The sequence below is a fragment of the Melospiza georgiana genome, chromosome 3, assembly GCF_028018845.1.
Source record: "Melospiza georgiana isolate bMelGeo1 chromosome 3, bMelGeo1.pri, whole genome shotgun sequence".
In the NCBI taxonomy this organism is placed as follows: Eukaryota; Metazoa; Chordata; class Aves; order Passeriformes; family Passerellidae; genus Melospiza; species Melospiza georgiana.
Genome location: NC_080432.1, coordinates 36,112,576 through 36,129,164, shown reverse-complemented (window position 1 = coordinate 36,129,164; position 16,589 = coordinate 36,112,576). Strand labels below are relative to the sequence as shown.

The following is a 16,589-nucleotide window of genomic DNA, read 5'->3' as shown; positions in this document are numbered from 1 at the left end:
GATCTTTGTTTACTATAATGCTTTTAGAAGCTTTTCTCTCTGTTCTAAAAATAAATGAGCATTAAGATTTCATATTTTGTGGGCTTTGATTTCATATTAGCTGTGTGTAGGTCCCAGTTTAAGACCTGGGAGGAGAGGGAAGGTTGCTTCTGATTTACAGACTCACCCCTTCATAATCTGGATTGGATTTTTTTTCCTTTCTCATTAGCAGTTTTGGCAGGAAGATTCCAACAGGCAGTTTTCATCAGTCTTCCTTACTGTTAATTCAAATTCAGCAGTAGCATGAATATGGTTCTTTTGATTTTAGTTGAATTACTCCAGAGTCAACTTGATATGCATGAGACCACAATTACTGCCTAAAATACCAGGCTTTTTTCCACTGACTAGCTCTGCTGGGAAAACTAGTGGAGGGTGAAGATTTATTTTAAAGTGTGAAGCAGAAGGCATAACTCCTGTGAATTGTTTTTATGCTTTATACAAAGTTTAGAAGTAAAAAATGCTTAAGGCAGGATAGTATCACAAAAACACACCAAGAAATATAGAGTGAAATTATCCTGCTCGTATGAGGTGATAAATACTGGGGAAATAATCCTTCTAGTCTCCATTGTGCAGCATCTGGAGAGCTGGTAGTGGTCATAGTATTTAGCATTCAATGAGGTTCTAGCCCCAAAGACAAAACAGAGAATCTCTGGATACTTGCATCCAGAGCATTTACCAGCAAATAGAAGAGCATGGTGGTAGTGGGGTTTTTTTTGTTTGTTTGTTTGTTTGTTTGTTGGTTTGGGTTTTTTTTGTTTTGGGTTTTTTTTGGGTTTTTTTTTCTTTCATATGCATACTTAGTGCAATGAAAATAGTTTTGGCATCATCACTGAATTGTGTTCATGGGTGCTTTATAGAAGCTAAAGGATAGGCCAATATTTGGAGCTCTACCTATGAATTTGTTTATTTGCAGCTTGTCTAATTAACAGGATAAAGTACTAAAGCATGCTCAGCAGCCTTAGCCCTGACATGGGTTAAATTGATATCTTGTTGCTTAACAAAGTCTTTGTCAACACACAACTTTCTTCCATCAAACATAAAATTATTTTAGCTATGGTAAAACCTGGTTCCATGCACAGTAAGGACACAGGAAAGCCACAACTTTTGTGACCTCTGTTTACTAAATCCATCCTATTTATATGATGAAAACACTAAGAGACTTTGGCTTTTTGCTCTCAGTAACGCTGATCTGAATGATTTGTTGTCATCCTGTGTTGCAGCTGATGGTCTTGGACTGTTATCTCTCCATTTTCAGTTTTTCACAGCAGTGCTAAGTACTCAGAAAGCCACAGATGTAAGCATTCTTTGGGATGGCATGATTTAAAATTCACATAAGCAGATTACTGTTACACATTTGTTAGTGCCTTTTGCTGGAAACTGCTTCATGTCTACTGAAGAGGCAGCTTTTGTGGTTACTGCCAGGTTCAGGTCTAGACCTGGGAGCTTAGAATTTTGTCCTTCTCAGTCATCTTTCGAGATGCTGCATGGGACAGAGCTGAATTATTCCATGGGCTTCCTTTGAAAATGACCTATTGACGGTAATATTTATTATTAATATTTGGACCTTTTCCACACCCAGCAGCTAAAGTGCCTTCAGTGCCTGGAAATCTGTAGGAATAGGCCAGGTCAGCCTTACCTGATCTCCCAAGCTGGTTCCCATTGGTTGAGCTGCCCTGCTCCCAAGCTGCACAATGGGTGGAAGGGAAATATGTGAGAGCTGTGAGCTGGGGGCTCATGATGGGACAAAGTGGCATCTTGAATTTACAGACCCTGTGCCTGTGTGCTGCTCTGCATGGGCTGGGAGGATGGAGATGCCCAGCTGGGACTTGGAGAGCTGTGTGTTTGCTGGCAGAATTTATTGTCTGTCCTTTGACACATGTGCAGTGTGGAGGCTGAAAGTAGCAGCAAAAGAACCTGCTCTGAGTCATGTTAGGGCTTTGCTACAACACAGCTGAAAACAGGTAGAGTTTTCTTTTCCAAATATCTGAAGACTAATTGGGTATCAAACGGCAGCATGTTTGTAACACATGCTGTGTGACATTCCCTGCTGTAATGGTCCGACAGGTCCACCTGGAAGTGACTAAAAGACATGAAATTAAAATTTAAAAATGCAGAGTTTATCTAGCCCAACGTTTGGAGATGCTTCAGTGTTGGGCTAGATAATAGGTTTCTTTCAACAGAAAGTAGGAGATCTGCAATTTGGAATGTGTTATTTTTCTGAAAAAGTGATATTTTTACTGAACCTGTAAGTATGTTAGTAACTGTAGGTAAGGGTTGTCTTGGCCTGAAATGCTGGTTTGCTTTGGCTTTTTATTATGCTTGACAGACTGGTGCCTGTTCCCCCTCCTTCCCACCACTGTGTCTCTTTAATTCCACTTTACAGAGGAGTTGCTTCAGTGTCTTTGTCACATTTGAACTTTTGTTTAAGAATAAATTTTCCTGAGTGCTAAGCCTTACAGCAACTTAGGTAGTTCCAAATCAAAGTCAGAGTAGATGTATGCTCCTCCAGCCAAGCTTTTCAGGGAGATTAGTTCCTCTGACTTCAATTGATTTAATAACTGCTCTGCACTTGAAGACTTCTGAGGACTGTGCAAGCCAAGGCACTTCTAAAAATAACATTTAGGTCCAAGAGCCACTAAGGCAGTTTTGGAAAATGCAAAACATAACAACTGCCCCCTTGTCTTACATCTCACTGGTTGGAAGGAACAAAGGACTGTTTCCTTGTGTTTTGATGATGATGTGAAACCTGGCTATGCCCAAAACATTGCCAGTATGGTTCTTTTTCATTACTGTGGGTGATGAGGAAATTTGAAAGAGCTTCCTTCTGGATACATGATTAAATATTGGTTCAAATGATTCGAACTGAGGTAATAAGGATATAACTGGTCTTTTGAGAGCTGTGATCCAGCCTGTTACTTTGCAGTTGAAAGCTTAGTTTTACCCCATTCCTGTCAAAATCCAGAGCGTGCTAGAAGCATGACCTTTTCTAGTAATTTGCAAAGTATGCAGAAATACTTTAGGATGAGAGATAGGAAGTTGAAAGTGTAACTCCAAAAGCTGTTCCTCTTTGTGTCAATTCTCTCTTGATCATGTAATGAAAACAAATCTCCTGCTCATTAGGCTGAAAGCTGAGTACATGACATATCAAAATGTGGTTTTAACCAGCAAGGCTCCTGGGAAGTCCATGAGCTGTGTTGGACAGAGCAGTGCCTCAGGCCCAGCTGGGACTGAAGAATTCTCTGGGAGGAGGTTGGGTGATAGATGGATCAAGTGCTGCCTCTCTACAAAATGTGCACTCCTCCTCCTCACAAAGGAGCTTGTGTTTGATGTTCTGTGGAGCAGCACACCTTGGTTGTGATTCTCACCCAGTGTTCCTTTGTTAAAAGTGATCCAGCTGTCTTAAAATGAATTTCTGCAGGTAAAGCTCACAAATCTTCCTGGATTTTCAAACAGCATATGAATTAGCCCTTGTTTCTACAAATAGCATATGTTAATGAACACAAGTTCATCTTTCTGTGAAAAAAATTATGACAATCTCTGTAGTCCCATGAAACTCAGCCTTCAAGCCCAAATCAAATCACTGAAACCAGTCAAGAAACTGTGAGATTTAAAGTGGTATGTGACACAGTTTTGAATAAACAGACTTAGCGCAGTCATTTCCTAACAGCCTAGTGCTTGATCTGACACCAGTAATGTTTTGAAGAGTACATTCTATGTATGACTTTACAGAGAGATACTGATCCAAACTGCAGGCATGTGTGCTTCCAAGCTGAGTTTGGAGACTGGTACAGCACAGGTGAGGGTGCAGGGGTTTAGGGGGATAAGGTAAAGCTGAGGAGTCACCAAAAAGAGGCCCCTGAATGGTGTCTGAGAGTAGCAGCAGAATGAGAGGCAGCAAAAAGCCTGAGGTACATACATAAGGTACAAACATACTTTAAGATGCTGGCCAGGGTAAAAGGAGGAAATTTCCTTGGAGCTGTGCATCCAAAGCCATTGGTACTGATTGGTTGCTTGGGTTTACAAGGATAAACTGTGGAAGCAGAAAAGGTTTCTGTGACCTTACATTGCAAGAGAGCAGCTCGTGCTGCTGTTGGACTGTGGAGGTCACCTACAAGGAAAACACAGGCTGGGTAGAATTTGAAATGGCACCCTTGCTGGATTAGCATTGCTCCATGTGTGCTTCCTACATCATCACCTTCTCGAGAGCAAGTTCTTCAGCTTTTTCAATGACTTTATTGTATATCCAGTCTTAAAATGAAAGAGATTAGTGAAAACAATTTAAGGGTCTCTTGCTTGCTTCAGGCTGTCCTTGGGCTGCTTCTCAGGTGTGGATGCACCTGTGCAAATCTGCCTTGAGTGGGCTGGAGTAATCTGGGTTTGCCAAGGGGCAGAACACGGTGCCTTTGCCTCACTCAGTGCGTTTCCCCACACCCACCAGCACTGCACGTGGTTCCAGTATGGCAAGAATGGGCAAGGTCCCCTCACCCCTGCTTGGAGCTGCCTCCTCCTTGTGCAGCAAGAAATGCTTTGGGATTTGTGCAGCACCTCCTAGAAGAACTATAACAAGATCAAATTTTTTAAAATCCCCTTTTCCTTTGCCCATATTAGGGTCACTTTTTCTTCCCCCTTCCTTCTCACCTTCATTAAATGAGAGGGGATGATGTGCTGAATGCCACCCCTGACACTGTACAGGACAGACTCCCTACATTCCAGGAGGATTACCACAAGCTTGATTATTGTGGTTAAAAACCCTGGGAACCCAGGTTCTGGATACTATGGAGAAATATTATCAGAAATCTAAGACATCTAGAAAAGATTTCCTGTGCATAACTATGTATTATGACAAGGTCTTATGCTGGTTGGGGAGAGCAAGTAAGTCAGCTACTGTTGGCTCATTTTCAGTGTGCCAGAGCTTTACAGTATTTAAAAATGCAAAACATGTAACTAGCAAATTTCCAAAGTGCCCCTAAAACAGAACAATTCTAGACTCTGCTTTTTAAATTTTCTGGCTCTGTCTGTATAAAGCAGCCACCACAATATTGCTGCCAGAAGAGGTATGTTTTTATTACATCTATTGACATACTTTCACATGCAATTTCAGCAGAGACAAAGCACAGCTGGGCTTTAGCTTGCTATTGAAGGTGAAACCCAATCTGCAGTAGGCTAATTTCACTGAAATAAAAACAAGACTTTTATGGTTAAAAGCGCCCTTGGAGATACCTCAGCCAATTTGTTTTGTGAAACAAATAATTAAACAAAAGCATAATTTCACTTCAGGGTGGTGTGAAGACAGGGGATTAATATTTGTAAATGTCTCCATGAAAATCAGTCAGGTTACAGGACAGTATTTCACCACAAAGCAAGGCCAGAATAATTAGAGGCCCATGAAACAAACACAGCTGTTCATAGCAGGGGGATGCAACTTTTTCTGGAGCTGTTCCAGGATGAAGTGTGACCCTGCCCAGCTCTTGGAGCACAGGGGAAGGGTCCCAGCACGGGCAGGACTGGGTCTGGGGCTCTGAGTTCTGCCAAGGCTCAGCTGGATGGGAGCACAATTAAACTGTGCCCTGACTGGAATTAGCTTGGAGCCTGGACAAAACCAGCCTGCAAAGCACCTTGTAAATATAGCTCCAGAAAGAGCTCCTCCTGGAATATCACATTGTGCAGAGCTTCTCTCCATCCCTTCTTCCAGGCCAGAGGGGCATCTCCTGTCTGCCTGTAGGTTCTTTTAGATCAGAGTTTTCCCCAAGAGGGGCAGATTTGCTTCCTGAAGCAGATGTTGGTAGTCCAAGGACAGCATGCAGAAAACCATTCATGCACATGACCAAAATTTTTATGTCAACAATGGCAACAAGAAAAAGCCATTAAAAAAGCCTTCAAACATTTTCCTCTCTGTCCCCTTTCCCCAGACAGCACACAGTAAAACACAACAGGGCCTAGCACTGAGGATTTCAATCTCTAAGATCTAAATTTCATAAATTCTAGAGAAAGGAGGAGAATGGACAAAGGAAATAGAAGTGTCAGGAAAGGTATCAAGGAAAGCAAAATCATTTACTTGGTTACTGTTCAAATGATTTACAACTCTGCTGGAAAGCAGTAGACCTTTTGGCTTGTGACCTCCTGCTTACTACTCTTTGCTGTGATAAGTTTGAGTGAAAGGATGGTAGCTTTTGCTAAAGAGAATTTGAAATAGTAATGAAACATCATTTGACCAGCAAAGGTTTTATATATTGGAAGAGTCTTTTTAGTTAAGAAATAACCTGGGCATCGGGCAAATCAGGCAGAGAGGTCTGTCTGTTCTTCACTGGCACACATTGGCTGTTAATGGGCTGTAGAGGGGTACATCAGGCTTTACACCCAGCTGCAGGATATCCAAAACATCCTTAATCAGAGATTACCCCAGACTCCTTCTGCAGAACAGGTAACTGGACTTGTTCAGATTTTTAATAATCTTCACTGTGGCTGTACATCCCTTTGTGCCTAGGAAGCCCCACAGCCAGCTTAAAGCATCAAGGTTCACTGGGGAATCTGCTTGATAGACAAACTCACTAAAAGGAGAGGATCAAAACAGACCTTTGAAATCCCACAGGAATAAATCTGGTCCAATTCCCTGAAAAATGAGAAAGACAAGGACTGCCAGGGGGTCAGGCAGCCCTGGAGCTTAGATAATTTTACTTTTCAAATTTTGTGGGTTGACTCTACTTACTTATGAAGCTGAATTGCTAATAAAATTAATTAGAAGCATTCATAAGTTGGCCATCCCCAGAGTATTTCTACTTGAAGCAGTCATTAATTATTCTGACCAGGATTGTCTGTCTTTTCTATTTATAGGCTGGCCATGGGCAACACTGACTGTCCTTGGGTTCCTGTACTGCTATGCTCATGTTGGAATTGAGTGGGAGCAGAAGCGTGCTGCACACTAGGAATGATGCAAACCATTGTTCTTGAGGCAGGTTGATGGTTTTTCTACACTGGATATTCTGTCTGCACAAGGCTGAGCCAGACCAAGTCTTCAGTCCAGGTATTAAAACCAAGAGCTCATGTAATTGATTCTGTATTGCAAATGCAGGAATTGAACTGCACAAACACTGATGGGCTGCACCAGGGGATGGGGAGAAATTATGAAGCATTTTGAATTATGTTATCTTTGTAAAACAGCATCTTTGTGACTCTGTGTACATCAGAAGCGTGCATCTCAGAACAGGAATTTTATATATGTTGGGGTTGTTTTCATGTTTTGCTGCTCATTTTGAGATATGAAGAAAAAAAAATTCTTCCTTGGAGAATTCAAAATGCCCAGTCTCTCACAGATGGTGTCCAGGGGCATGTAGGGCTGTGCCCTGCACTTACACTACTCCATGAAGGGCAAGATGCTCATCAGTTCTTCTTGACTGCTTTCCAATATAAGCTAGGACATTCTGTATTCTCACTGACTGGAGTAGTTCTGCCTTAAGCTACTTTGCCACCTACTGTAGCAAAGCCTGCTTTTTCTTTTTAATGTCTTCTTTTAAAATTTTGCCTTTAAAATAGCACCTTTTTGGTAACCTTAGAAATGGTTTTGTTTCTTAAAAAAGAGAGAGTAGGAAGGAAGGTCTTTTCTTAAGGAACAGTTTTCCTTTTTAATCAAATAATCTTAATCTTTTAATCTTAAAGCTCCTTGGACTTTAGATGCTCTCTGCCTTGTCTTAGAGCTAAAGCATTAAACACTACCTTTATTTGGGGCTAGTACCACCTTCAGACTGTTCAGTCTGCCTCTTGTATTGTTCTGTTACAAAAGGAGATATCTCCAGTCTGCTTTAATGGTAAATCTGTTCAGTCTGCTTCATTCTCTGGTGTCCAAGCAATCAGCTCCTGCAATGTATTGCAGACACCCTGGGAGGAACTTTTTAAGGCCTTTAGAAAAAGACAGAATGGTCCAATACAGTGGCCTCAGATTTGCTGGAGCTCCATGTCCTTTGGCCACACAGACCTGTTACAGCAGCATCTTTGCCCAGAGATTGTGCTGAGAGGTGAGAGCATCCCTCCAGAGCTGGGAAGGTCACACCTGCAGGTGTCCAGCTTGCAGGAGTGCTTTGACACATGCTGTTTTCTAAGGGGAGACCCTTCCCTGACTGATACTATGGGTGTCTCCTACACTGTTCTGTTTTAAACTGATACTGAAGAGCAGCCAGAAGACCTTTAGTCTTTCTAAAATTAGACATTCCCCCTAGGCATGGTCAAAAGGCCACAAGTTCTGGAGTAGACTTCTTCCAAACGCAGCTTCCTCCACCCAAAGCATGTCAAAACTCGTTCCATGCCCCTGGCAGACATTTCAGCCTGTTGGGAATTAGTGTCCTACTGTCCATCACTCCTGCAGCTTCAGCCAAGTCTGATATAATTTATCCCTTCAACAAGAAATTCAGTTCCTGAGACAGGCTTCTGCTTATTGCCTGCATTTCTGATGCCTCTGATGCTCACAGCTGTGGCAGCCTCTTGCTCCCCTCCATTTATTCCTGAAGAAATAAGGGCAGAGGCTTCAGCTCTATCCATCCAGAGAAAAGCCCATCTCCTGCTGTTTCAACCAGAGGCTTTTATGTTGAGTCCCCCCTGTCCCCCACCATGACAATGCCATGATTTCCCCTGGAAGCCATTTCTAGGAGGCACCATGGCCTGGTGAAAATAACTTACCTTGAATGCTGCCTGGCCAAGACATGGCTCTCCTGACTGACTGGATGGGGATTGCAGGGATTCTCTCAGCCACAGAGTACATGGCTCTAAGCTCTGAATTTTCTAAAAGGATCTGAGATTGGCCTCCATTTTGGGGCAGCACTGAGCTAAGGGCAAGAACTTTCTCAGACTTTGCTCAAACTTTGTAATTCAGTAGAATTAGCATAAGAGCAAAAAGTCATGAATCTGTTCTTCAATCTTATTGATTAGCATTATTACATTTGCTGAGGTGCTACTGAGTGATTGGATTCCAATTTGTATGCATGCAAAGCTTCCAGCTCCAATATGGAAATGACCCTGAAGGTCATCTAGTGCATGCTTATTTCTGAACTAAAATTGTTTTCTATTTTTTTTGAGTGCTTTATATATCCTTCATAATTTTGTATCTTTTTCTCTTTCTATAAATAAAGCTGAGATGCACTGTTGGCTTGAGAGCTGTGTCTTGGAAAACTATAGCCTTGTGTAAGAAAAAGAAGTGTTCCACTGTTGTGGAGAAACACCCCTATGCACTGGGAGCCTGCAGGGTGGGTGCAATGCAGGCTGGTCACTTTTATCCCTGCTGTGCACTGCATGGAACATGCCTTCCCTAATGGTGGGAGTTTAAAAAGCAAATCAGCCTTTGGTAGCTGGGCTAAGGAAATACTGCAGCATGTGAAGTTTCTGAGAAGAGCAGCATGCACAGAAAATGGTGCTTCCCACTCCCAGAGTTCCTTCTCAGTCCTGCAAATACAGCAGTGTCAGCATGGGGCACGTCCAGTCAGACAACACACAGCTCTACACCTGAATCACTTCAAAGTTGCTGCTCAGTTGCTCCTTCAGCTTGGAGACACATTCCTCAGCATGGCCTGAGAAGTGACTCTCCATGTGGCACCTGATGTACTTGTGTGGCAGCCCAAAGTGCCACCCTCCAGGCAAGGCCTCTGTGACAGTCCTGGGTGGGGGAGGTTTGCAGAGACTTGGAAGAGACTGCAGTAGCCATGCCACTTCCCAAAGGACAAAAATAGCTGAGGGGTGTGTGAGAAAGAGACTTCCAAACACTGAGAAAAAGCTTGCTGAGGGGTGTAGGAAACAGGTGACAAGGACAGACATGGCCAAAGTAACACAGTGGCCATTTTGCACCCTGGGGGAGCACTTTTAGCCAGGGTGAGGGGAACAGCAGACACTGACTACTACTGCTGTGAGACCCTGGAAGTCACAAAAGGGCAATGAACAAAAAAAACCCCAAAGGTGGTGGCTCTGAAAATAAGGTGGGCAGCTACACAGTGGCTACTGACAGGAAGAGTTCACAAGTGATTTTGCAAAGTTAAGTGAAGACCAAGCCTAATGTATAGTGATATAATATAATGTATAGATGGCTGTAATGGTTACCACAAAGCTGTAGTAAAGTCTCTTGCACACACACAAACCCCCAACCCCTTGCTCTGGCCCCTCCTTAGCTAACAGAGCCATCATCATTACTGGGTAGGATTATACAAAGTGGCTCTCTCTTTAATTCTGCATTGATTAGAAGGTGAGCAAGGCTTTGCTCACGGATCTCTTTCACATCTGAGAGCTAAAAGCAGCTTAGTTGGAATATCCAGCTTACCAAGGGTCAGAAGAAAAACAGCTTAACTGTGAAAACCTGCAGCAATTTAGTTATTAGTCACAGCAATAACACAGGGCCTGTCCTTTCTCTTGCACACCCACCTAATTGCCTTTGTCACCACAAACCCTTGAGCTGGTCTCAGTTTGCACTTGCTGAGGGGGGAGGCTCTGCTTCCTCTGCCTTGGCAGCAGGATTGTCCTCAAGGAGCTGTGAAGAGCAAGGATTTTGCTATGCATGGTCTGTCACAACTTCTCCTCATGGCTCTTTATCGTTTCCCCCCTTTCCAGAAGCAGTGCAGCTCATTATTGCTTTCCAAAATAACTCCCAGCACACAGGCACTTGTTAGTCAAGGCATATATTTTAATCCAGCAGGGATAGCTGAAACACTGCTCGATGCAAAGCCTGTCTGGAGAGCGCTGTGCCTGTTACACCTTGAGGAAGAGGGGAAATCTGCTTTACAATAGATCATTTCTTGTATTATGGCACCTCTGAGAGGAACCCTCTCTGGTGGGTCCCCATGGATGCCCAGGGCTGTTCTGTGCACACGCCCTGAATTCAAGAGTCCAACCAGGAGCTGCTTGTGGAGCAGCTGCTCTGTTAGTTGTGTGTAAAAGGAAGAAAAAATGAAAACAACTTTGTTATTTTTTTAATTTTCTGCTTCATGCAAATGCAACCACATCCAACACAGGTCCTGCCAGAGCATCTGAGAGTGAGTCCCAGCTGCCTGTGGCACCAGTCACCTACATCCATCCTATGGATGGACAGTGTGGTTCAGACATCCCCAGCCTGGCAGCTCCAAGCTTGAGAGGCCTTCACAGGTGCCACCAATCCAGGAGGACAGGAAAAGGAAAATTCCAATGGATATGACACACTTTAGACACTGCACAAGAGATGGAGCTGAAGGGTGTCAAGGCTGAACTTTGAGGCAGCCTCAGCACCGCTCCCTTTATTTCCCACAAGCTTTAGGAACATAAGTGAACTGCTCCAAGAGGAAAAAGGTCTGTGCACTCTGTACCCAGGAGAGATAATGCCAGGATTAAAACTATATTAAAAAATCTCCTCATTCCTTATGCTGGGAATCACAAAGATCTGGGTGAGAAGAAGTTAAGCTAGCATCAGGATCTAACAGGCAAATCTGGATCACAAATTAGGCCGCACCACCTTTCTTAATATCCAGGGGCAGCTCAATGTGTAAATAGCTTTAGGTAGCTCATATCAGCACCTTTCAGGAACAGAACAAATTAAATGGGCTACCTGTGCCTTCCCCAGCAATGGTCAGCCTGCAGGTAACAGAAATGCATTCTGTCCGCAGGGATTTAAGAAAAGCTTTATGTATGGTTGGGTAGCTGAAGTGAATCATTGCAGACAGGTGCATCAGCCAGCCACTGAAAAATTAAAGTTTACTGAAGAAGCAGCACAGAAATATAACTTCAGTTACAACCTGTGGCATTTAAATTGTATTGGCACTCCCTCTAGAGCTGATCTTTCTTGACAAAATTAATTAATTTTTATGGACCATAACATTTTCATCCCCGCACTAGCACATTTGAATTTCCAAAATTAGGTGACAAAAATAGAAGAACTGGAAATGATATTGGAAGACCAGAAACAGCTACACTGTTCATAAATTAATTAAAATGCGACTCAGGGAAAAAATTAGGTCCAGTTGATTGTTTTAGACTACTGCCAGAAGGGTTAAGGTTGCTTTAGGGGCTCAGGTATGTGGGAGGATTACTGTATAGTAAGCCACAATTCAGAGATAAAAATAAGCATTTATGAGACAGTTCTTGAAGTGATGGTATTGCTAATTTATAGTTATGTGTTTCTTTACTCTTGCAGCAATAGTTTTGTGCTGAGGTGGTAATTTATTATGAAATTGCAGGCTAATAACTTGCATTTGGTCATGTATTTGCTCCAGACCACTTCAGTGACCTCTCCACTGCGTTTCCCCAGCTCCTGGCATCCTGTCTCAAGGCTACCCTTGGATCCAGCTCTGTTGACTCACACTTCACACACCACTGCTGGTGCCATCTGCCCAACCTTCACTCAGGTTGTTCTTCTCAAAGTTCCTCAGTTTGATCAAGTCCTGGCAAACATCACTTGGTAAAAATCAGAGACCTAAAAGGGTCTGAAGATGTCCTGCTTGTCCTGAACAGTTCTGCCAATAACCACTGACACCATGAGCAACTGCAGGCTGGGTGTGAGGCCAGACCTAGGTGTAAGGCTTTAAAAAGCACAATGGCCATTCAAAATAAAATAACAAACTGCTTTTGGAGTGCTTGGGGGCTCTGAACTTGGGGGCTCTTAGTTCATGCTGGTTGAGGAAACTTCTATTTTAAGAAAAATTACATTTTCATACTAAAAAGGTTCCAAGCTATATTTTTAAAACTTTAAGGCTGCTGGCAGTAACAGAAGGGCTCTCTCTGACACTGGCAGAGACAATTGAGGCAGGGTAAAGTATCTCCCAGCTCCCTCCAGCAGGCAAATGGTGACTCAGAGGGCTACAGCTCTTCAGAACCTCCAGCCAAAGGAGCCTCCTGGGCAGTCAGTCCCATTTACCCTTGGGCCAGTATTGTGCTTCCCTTTCCTGCTCCCTCCCTATGTCTGCCCCCTCAGTGAGTGTAACCTACAAACCCCCTCTCACACTTCATTTTCCAGGGTTTTCCCTGGATGCTTAAGTTACACACAGACAGGTTTCCTCCAAAACAGGTTTTCCTGGGTGAAGGAAAACCTGTTTTGGAGGAATGCAGCAGATTCAAGCTACAAAGACAGGTATCCAGGGCTGTTCTTCTGCTACATTATATGCTGCTTCCCTTTGCTGTTGTGACCTTAGACTCTCCTCCCTGGTCTACACTGTGGTCAGAGCAAGCAGCCTGCAGCCTTTCAGCACACCTGGCCATAGCTGCTCTATTTGCTGCTCACAAATGCGAGGTGCCCACCCCATTTTACAGAGCTATTTACAATTTGTGTTGGCAGAATTGTAATTTCATGCAGTATTTCATGCACACTTCCTGCACACTTCCCTAATAGAAGCTTTTTCCAATTTAGCTTCCAGCTGAACGGCTTTATATTTTTGTCTGTCCACTTCCACTAGCCAGGTTGCATGTGCAGTATTATCATTCTAAAGGAAAACAAAAATAAATACTTTATTTTGACTTGGTGCTCCATATGGATTATCTTAGCTTTCTTTCCAGTTCTCACGCTGAGAGTGTTCAATACATTTTCCTGTTATCTGTAGTTCTTCTAAAATACCTTGTGCTTAACCATAAAACTCACCAAAAAACATTGCTGGACAGCTTTGAAAGCAGTCTATTTCTCTTCTCTAAGCCCTGCTTGCAGGAGCCATTGCTTGTTGAGCTGTCTGGGTCCCCTTGCTGAGCACAAAGCAGCTCCCAGGCTCAATGGTGCACTCCCTGTGCTGCTGCTGCTGTTAGCATTTCCCCCCAGTGGCAGCCCCTGATGAAGAAGAGGCCATAAACTTCCTTTTATAGAAAATCCACATGTGTAATAGATACTCCAGCAGAATTTTGTAAGCTGGGACATTGGGAATGTGGAAGGAAATTCCAGTGCAAAAGCACAACCCCCTGGGATGTGCACATAGAAACTGCAGTGACATTTACAGGTGCTCTGTGTCCCCCCCAGGTGGGAATTAACAGCAAAGCTCATACTTTCCCTCATCCACCTGAACAGAAACATCTTCAAGAAAATCTCTACAAGAGAGCAAGGCTTAAAAGGAGCCAAAACATCTTCAAGGTTTCTCAGACACTCCTGCCTCTGTAAGTACTTAAAGTGGGACTGCAGGGAGAAAGCTTTGGAATTGGTAATGATGGATGGAGCTGCCAAAGTTAAGCTTGTTTTAAACCCACACCTGTGCCATGGGGCAACTTAAATTTGAATTTGGCTGTGCTACATAAGGACTTGAACTTAATTAGGAAGGGGAAAGCAGGAATGGAAATGGAAAAGGGAAAAAAAAGCAAAAAGACAAGGCTTGAGCACATGTATTTTACAAATACAGCTGTGCATGAGCATCTTGATAGCTACTTCTGACAGACTTCAGAAGTTCACTTTCCCTAATGCCTTTTTTGGATTTCTCACAGGTTTTTACTCATCCTGTCTTTCACAAACAGGAGAGGTTAATTCCCCCAGCTGCCACATACCAACACAGATGTTGTGGTGAATTAGAATGAAAGAAGCACAGACTCAATCTTCTAGGTGAAAAAGACTTGTATTGGCTGAGATTCTCTGTATGTGTGTTGCAGTTAAACCCCTGACACCCCTGGCAGCAATAAATACCATAGCAACACAGCATCCTTCCCAGAATTTTCTGGTTGGATACACAGCCTCTCTAACCAGCCCAACTCCTGGAGCAGAAGGCAAACACAGAGAGCAGCAAATCAGCCAAGGTCTCCTCAGCCTCAGGGTTGGGGCACAGTGGGCACTTCCCACTGGGTGAGGGGCCCAGTGCTCTCCCTGAGTTTGGGTGGGGTCTCCTGAGCATTGCCCTGCACCAGGCACACGCTGAACAGGAATAGTTTTGATGTTTCCTCAGTGCTCTGGGAGCAAATAAACCCCATTGCTATTGCACACATGTGTGAGGGGAGGGATTTGCTGCAGTTCAGTCCCACTGGCTCTCACAGGACAGAGGAGCTAGTTTATGCTGGTTGTCTTTACCCCATTGCTACTGCAACCAGAGTCAGAGTGCTTCCAAGTTTAACACAGACACTAAAATGCACCCCAGAGCAACTGAAGAGCCTCCATTACCAAATGCAGAACTTAAAACTGTGTAGGCAGCACCCACCTGCCCACAAGCTGATGCATTGCTGACCGTCCCCAGGAGTTGCTGCTGCTGCCCCAGGACCACACACCCCCTGGCAGGGGTCCCCAGCAGCTGCACACTAATTCACAACCAAACAGAAGAACTTGCAGCTATTTCTGAGAAAAACCAGAAACCACAGCACACTGCCTGTGCTTTAGAAACCTCCTGTCCCTGCTGTGACTGTGCTCCCAGGTGGAGGGGATGAGGAGCAGGGGCTGCAGGTGGCCTGAGGCTGCTCACAGCTGCTGGGGCTGCTGCTGCCCAGCTGAGCACAGGGGGGTGGGCAGCGTGCACAACACCAGCCCTTGCAATCTGGCACCTAAATCTGGGCAAAATAGTGCTCTAGGTCATTACCCTTGGTTTGAAATGCTGTGGGGCTGCTGAGGGGAGAGAAACTCTGATGGGGAACATTGTGTGGCTGGTGTTACCCCTCCTGTGCTCACTGACGCTTGGAGCACTGCGAGAGAGGCTGCAAAGAATGCAGTAGCAAAGAAAATAATAAAGAATTCAGAAAATGAGCACAACAGCCTCTAGAGACCTCAAAAGAAAAATAAACTACAAAACACCCCCAACCAACCAACCAAAAACCACCCAAAAAAAAAAAAAAAAAAAAAAACCACAACCAAAATAAAACAAAAAATACCCCACACAACAAAACAAAAGAACCCAAGTGAAAGCACTTGCCTTCACTATGGTAATTTTCCCTTTTCTAGTAAGGATAAGGACACTGTATAACATGGTGCAAAAGAAAGCTGGATTTTCACCCTGGCCAGAGAAACAGTGCGAGTGACGAGAGCTCCTGTCACAGCACACAGGCACACAGGACAGTGGATGCAGAAATGCTGCTAAAAATAGCTCCTCATTGTGCTGCTCTCCGTGCAGTTCCACCCCAGCTCAGCACTCTTGACAGCTCCTGCTGCACTGCTGTTCTTTTGGACATGAGATTCACAATCCCATGGAGGGTCTTGGTACAGGTGACAGCCACATTCACCAGGCCCTTGGGGGAGAGGATGGACAATGAGCCACAGAAATGGCTGCAAAGCTCACAGGGCCCAGGCTGACACCCTGAAGACTAAAACTTTGTATGCACTTCCAGCATGGCTTCTGGCCTGCAGGAATGACTGCTGGCTGGGATCCCGTCACGTGTGTCCCTCCTGATCTGAAAGGATCTCCCATCCCCATGATCTTTGGTTACTGATTCCTTTGCTGAGGTAGCCAAGAAAATAATATTCATTGCTGCCTGTTGCAGCAGTGTCACTGCCAGGGGCTCCCTCTGAAGGGTTTGTCTTTGTGTAGGTCCATGGTGAGGTCACGTTCTTCTGCAAGCAGGTGACAGGAAAGCAGAAGGTTCTTTGATCTCTGGTTTCCATGAGTTTTGTAAAAGTTCTCAGCAGTGAACACAGTCTAAAACACAGACCAGCAACAGACGTGTGCCTTCAGGGC

At 44.1% G+C, this 16,589-nt stretch overlaps 1 protein-coding gene across 1 annotated transcript in view; it reads left to right on the top strand.

Moving 5' to 3' along the window:
- Positions 1-9,160, top strand: part of HHAT (hedgehog acyltransferase) — a 146,949-nt gene extending 137,789 nt beyond the window's left edge. The window contains exon 12 of the mRNA XM_058020337.1: positions 6,871-9,160. Within this exon, the coding sequence (XP_057876320.1) occupies positions 6,871-6,962 (92 nt within the window). The 3' untranslated portion in view covers positions 6,963-9,160. The remainder of the gene's footprint in view (positions 1-6,870) is intronic.
- Positions 9,161-16,589: the final 7,429 nt, after the last annotated feature.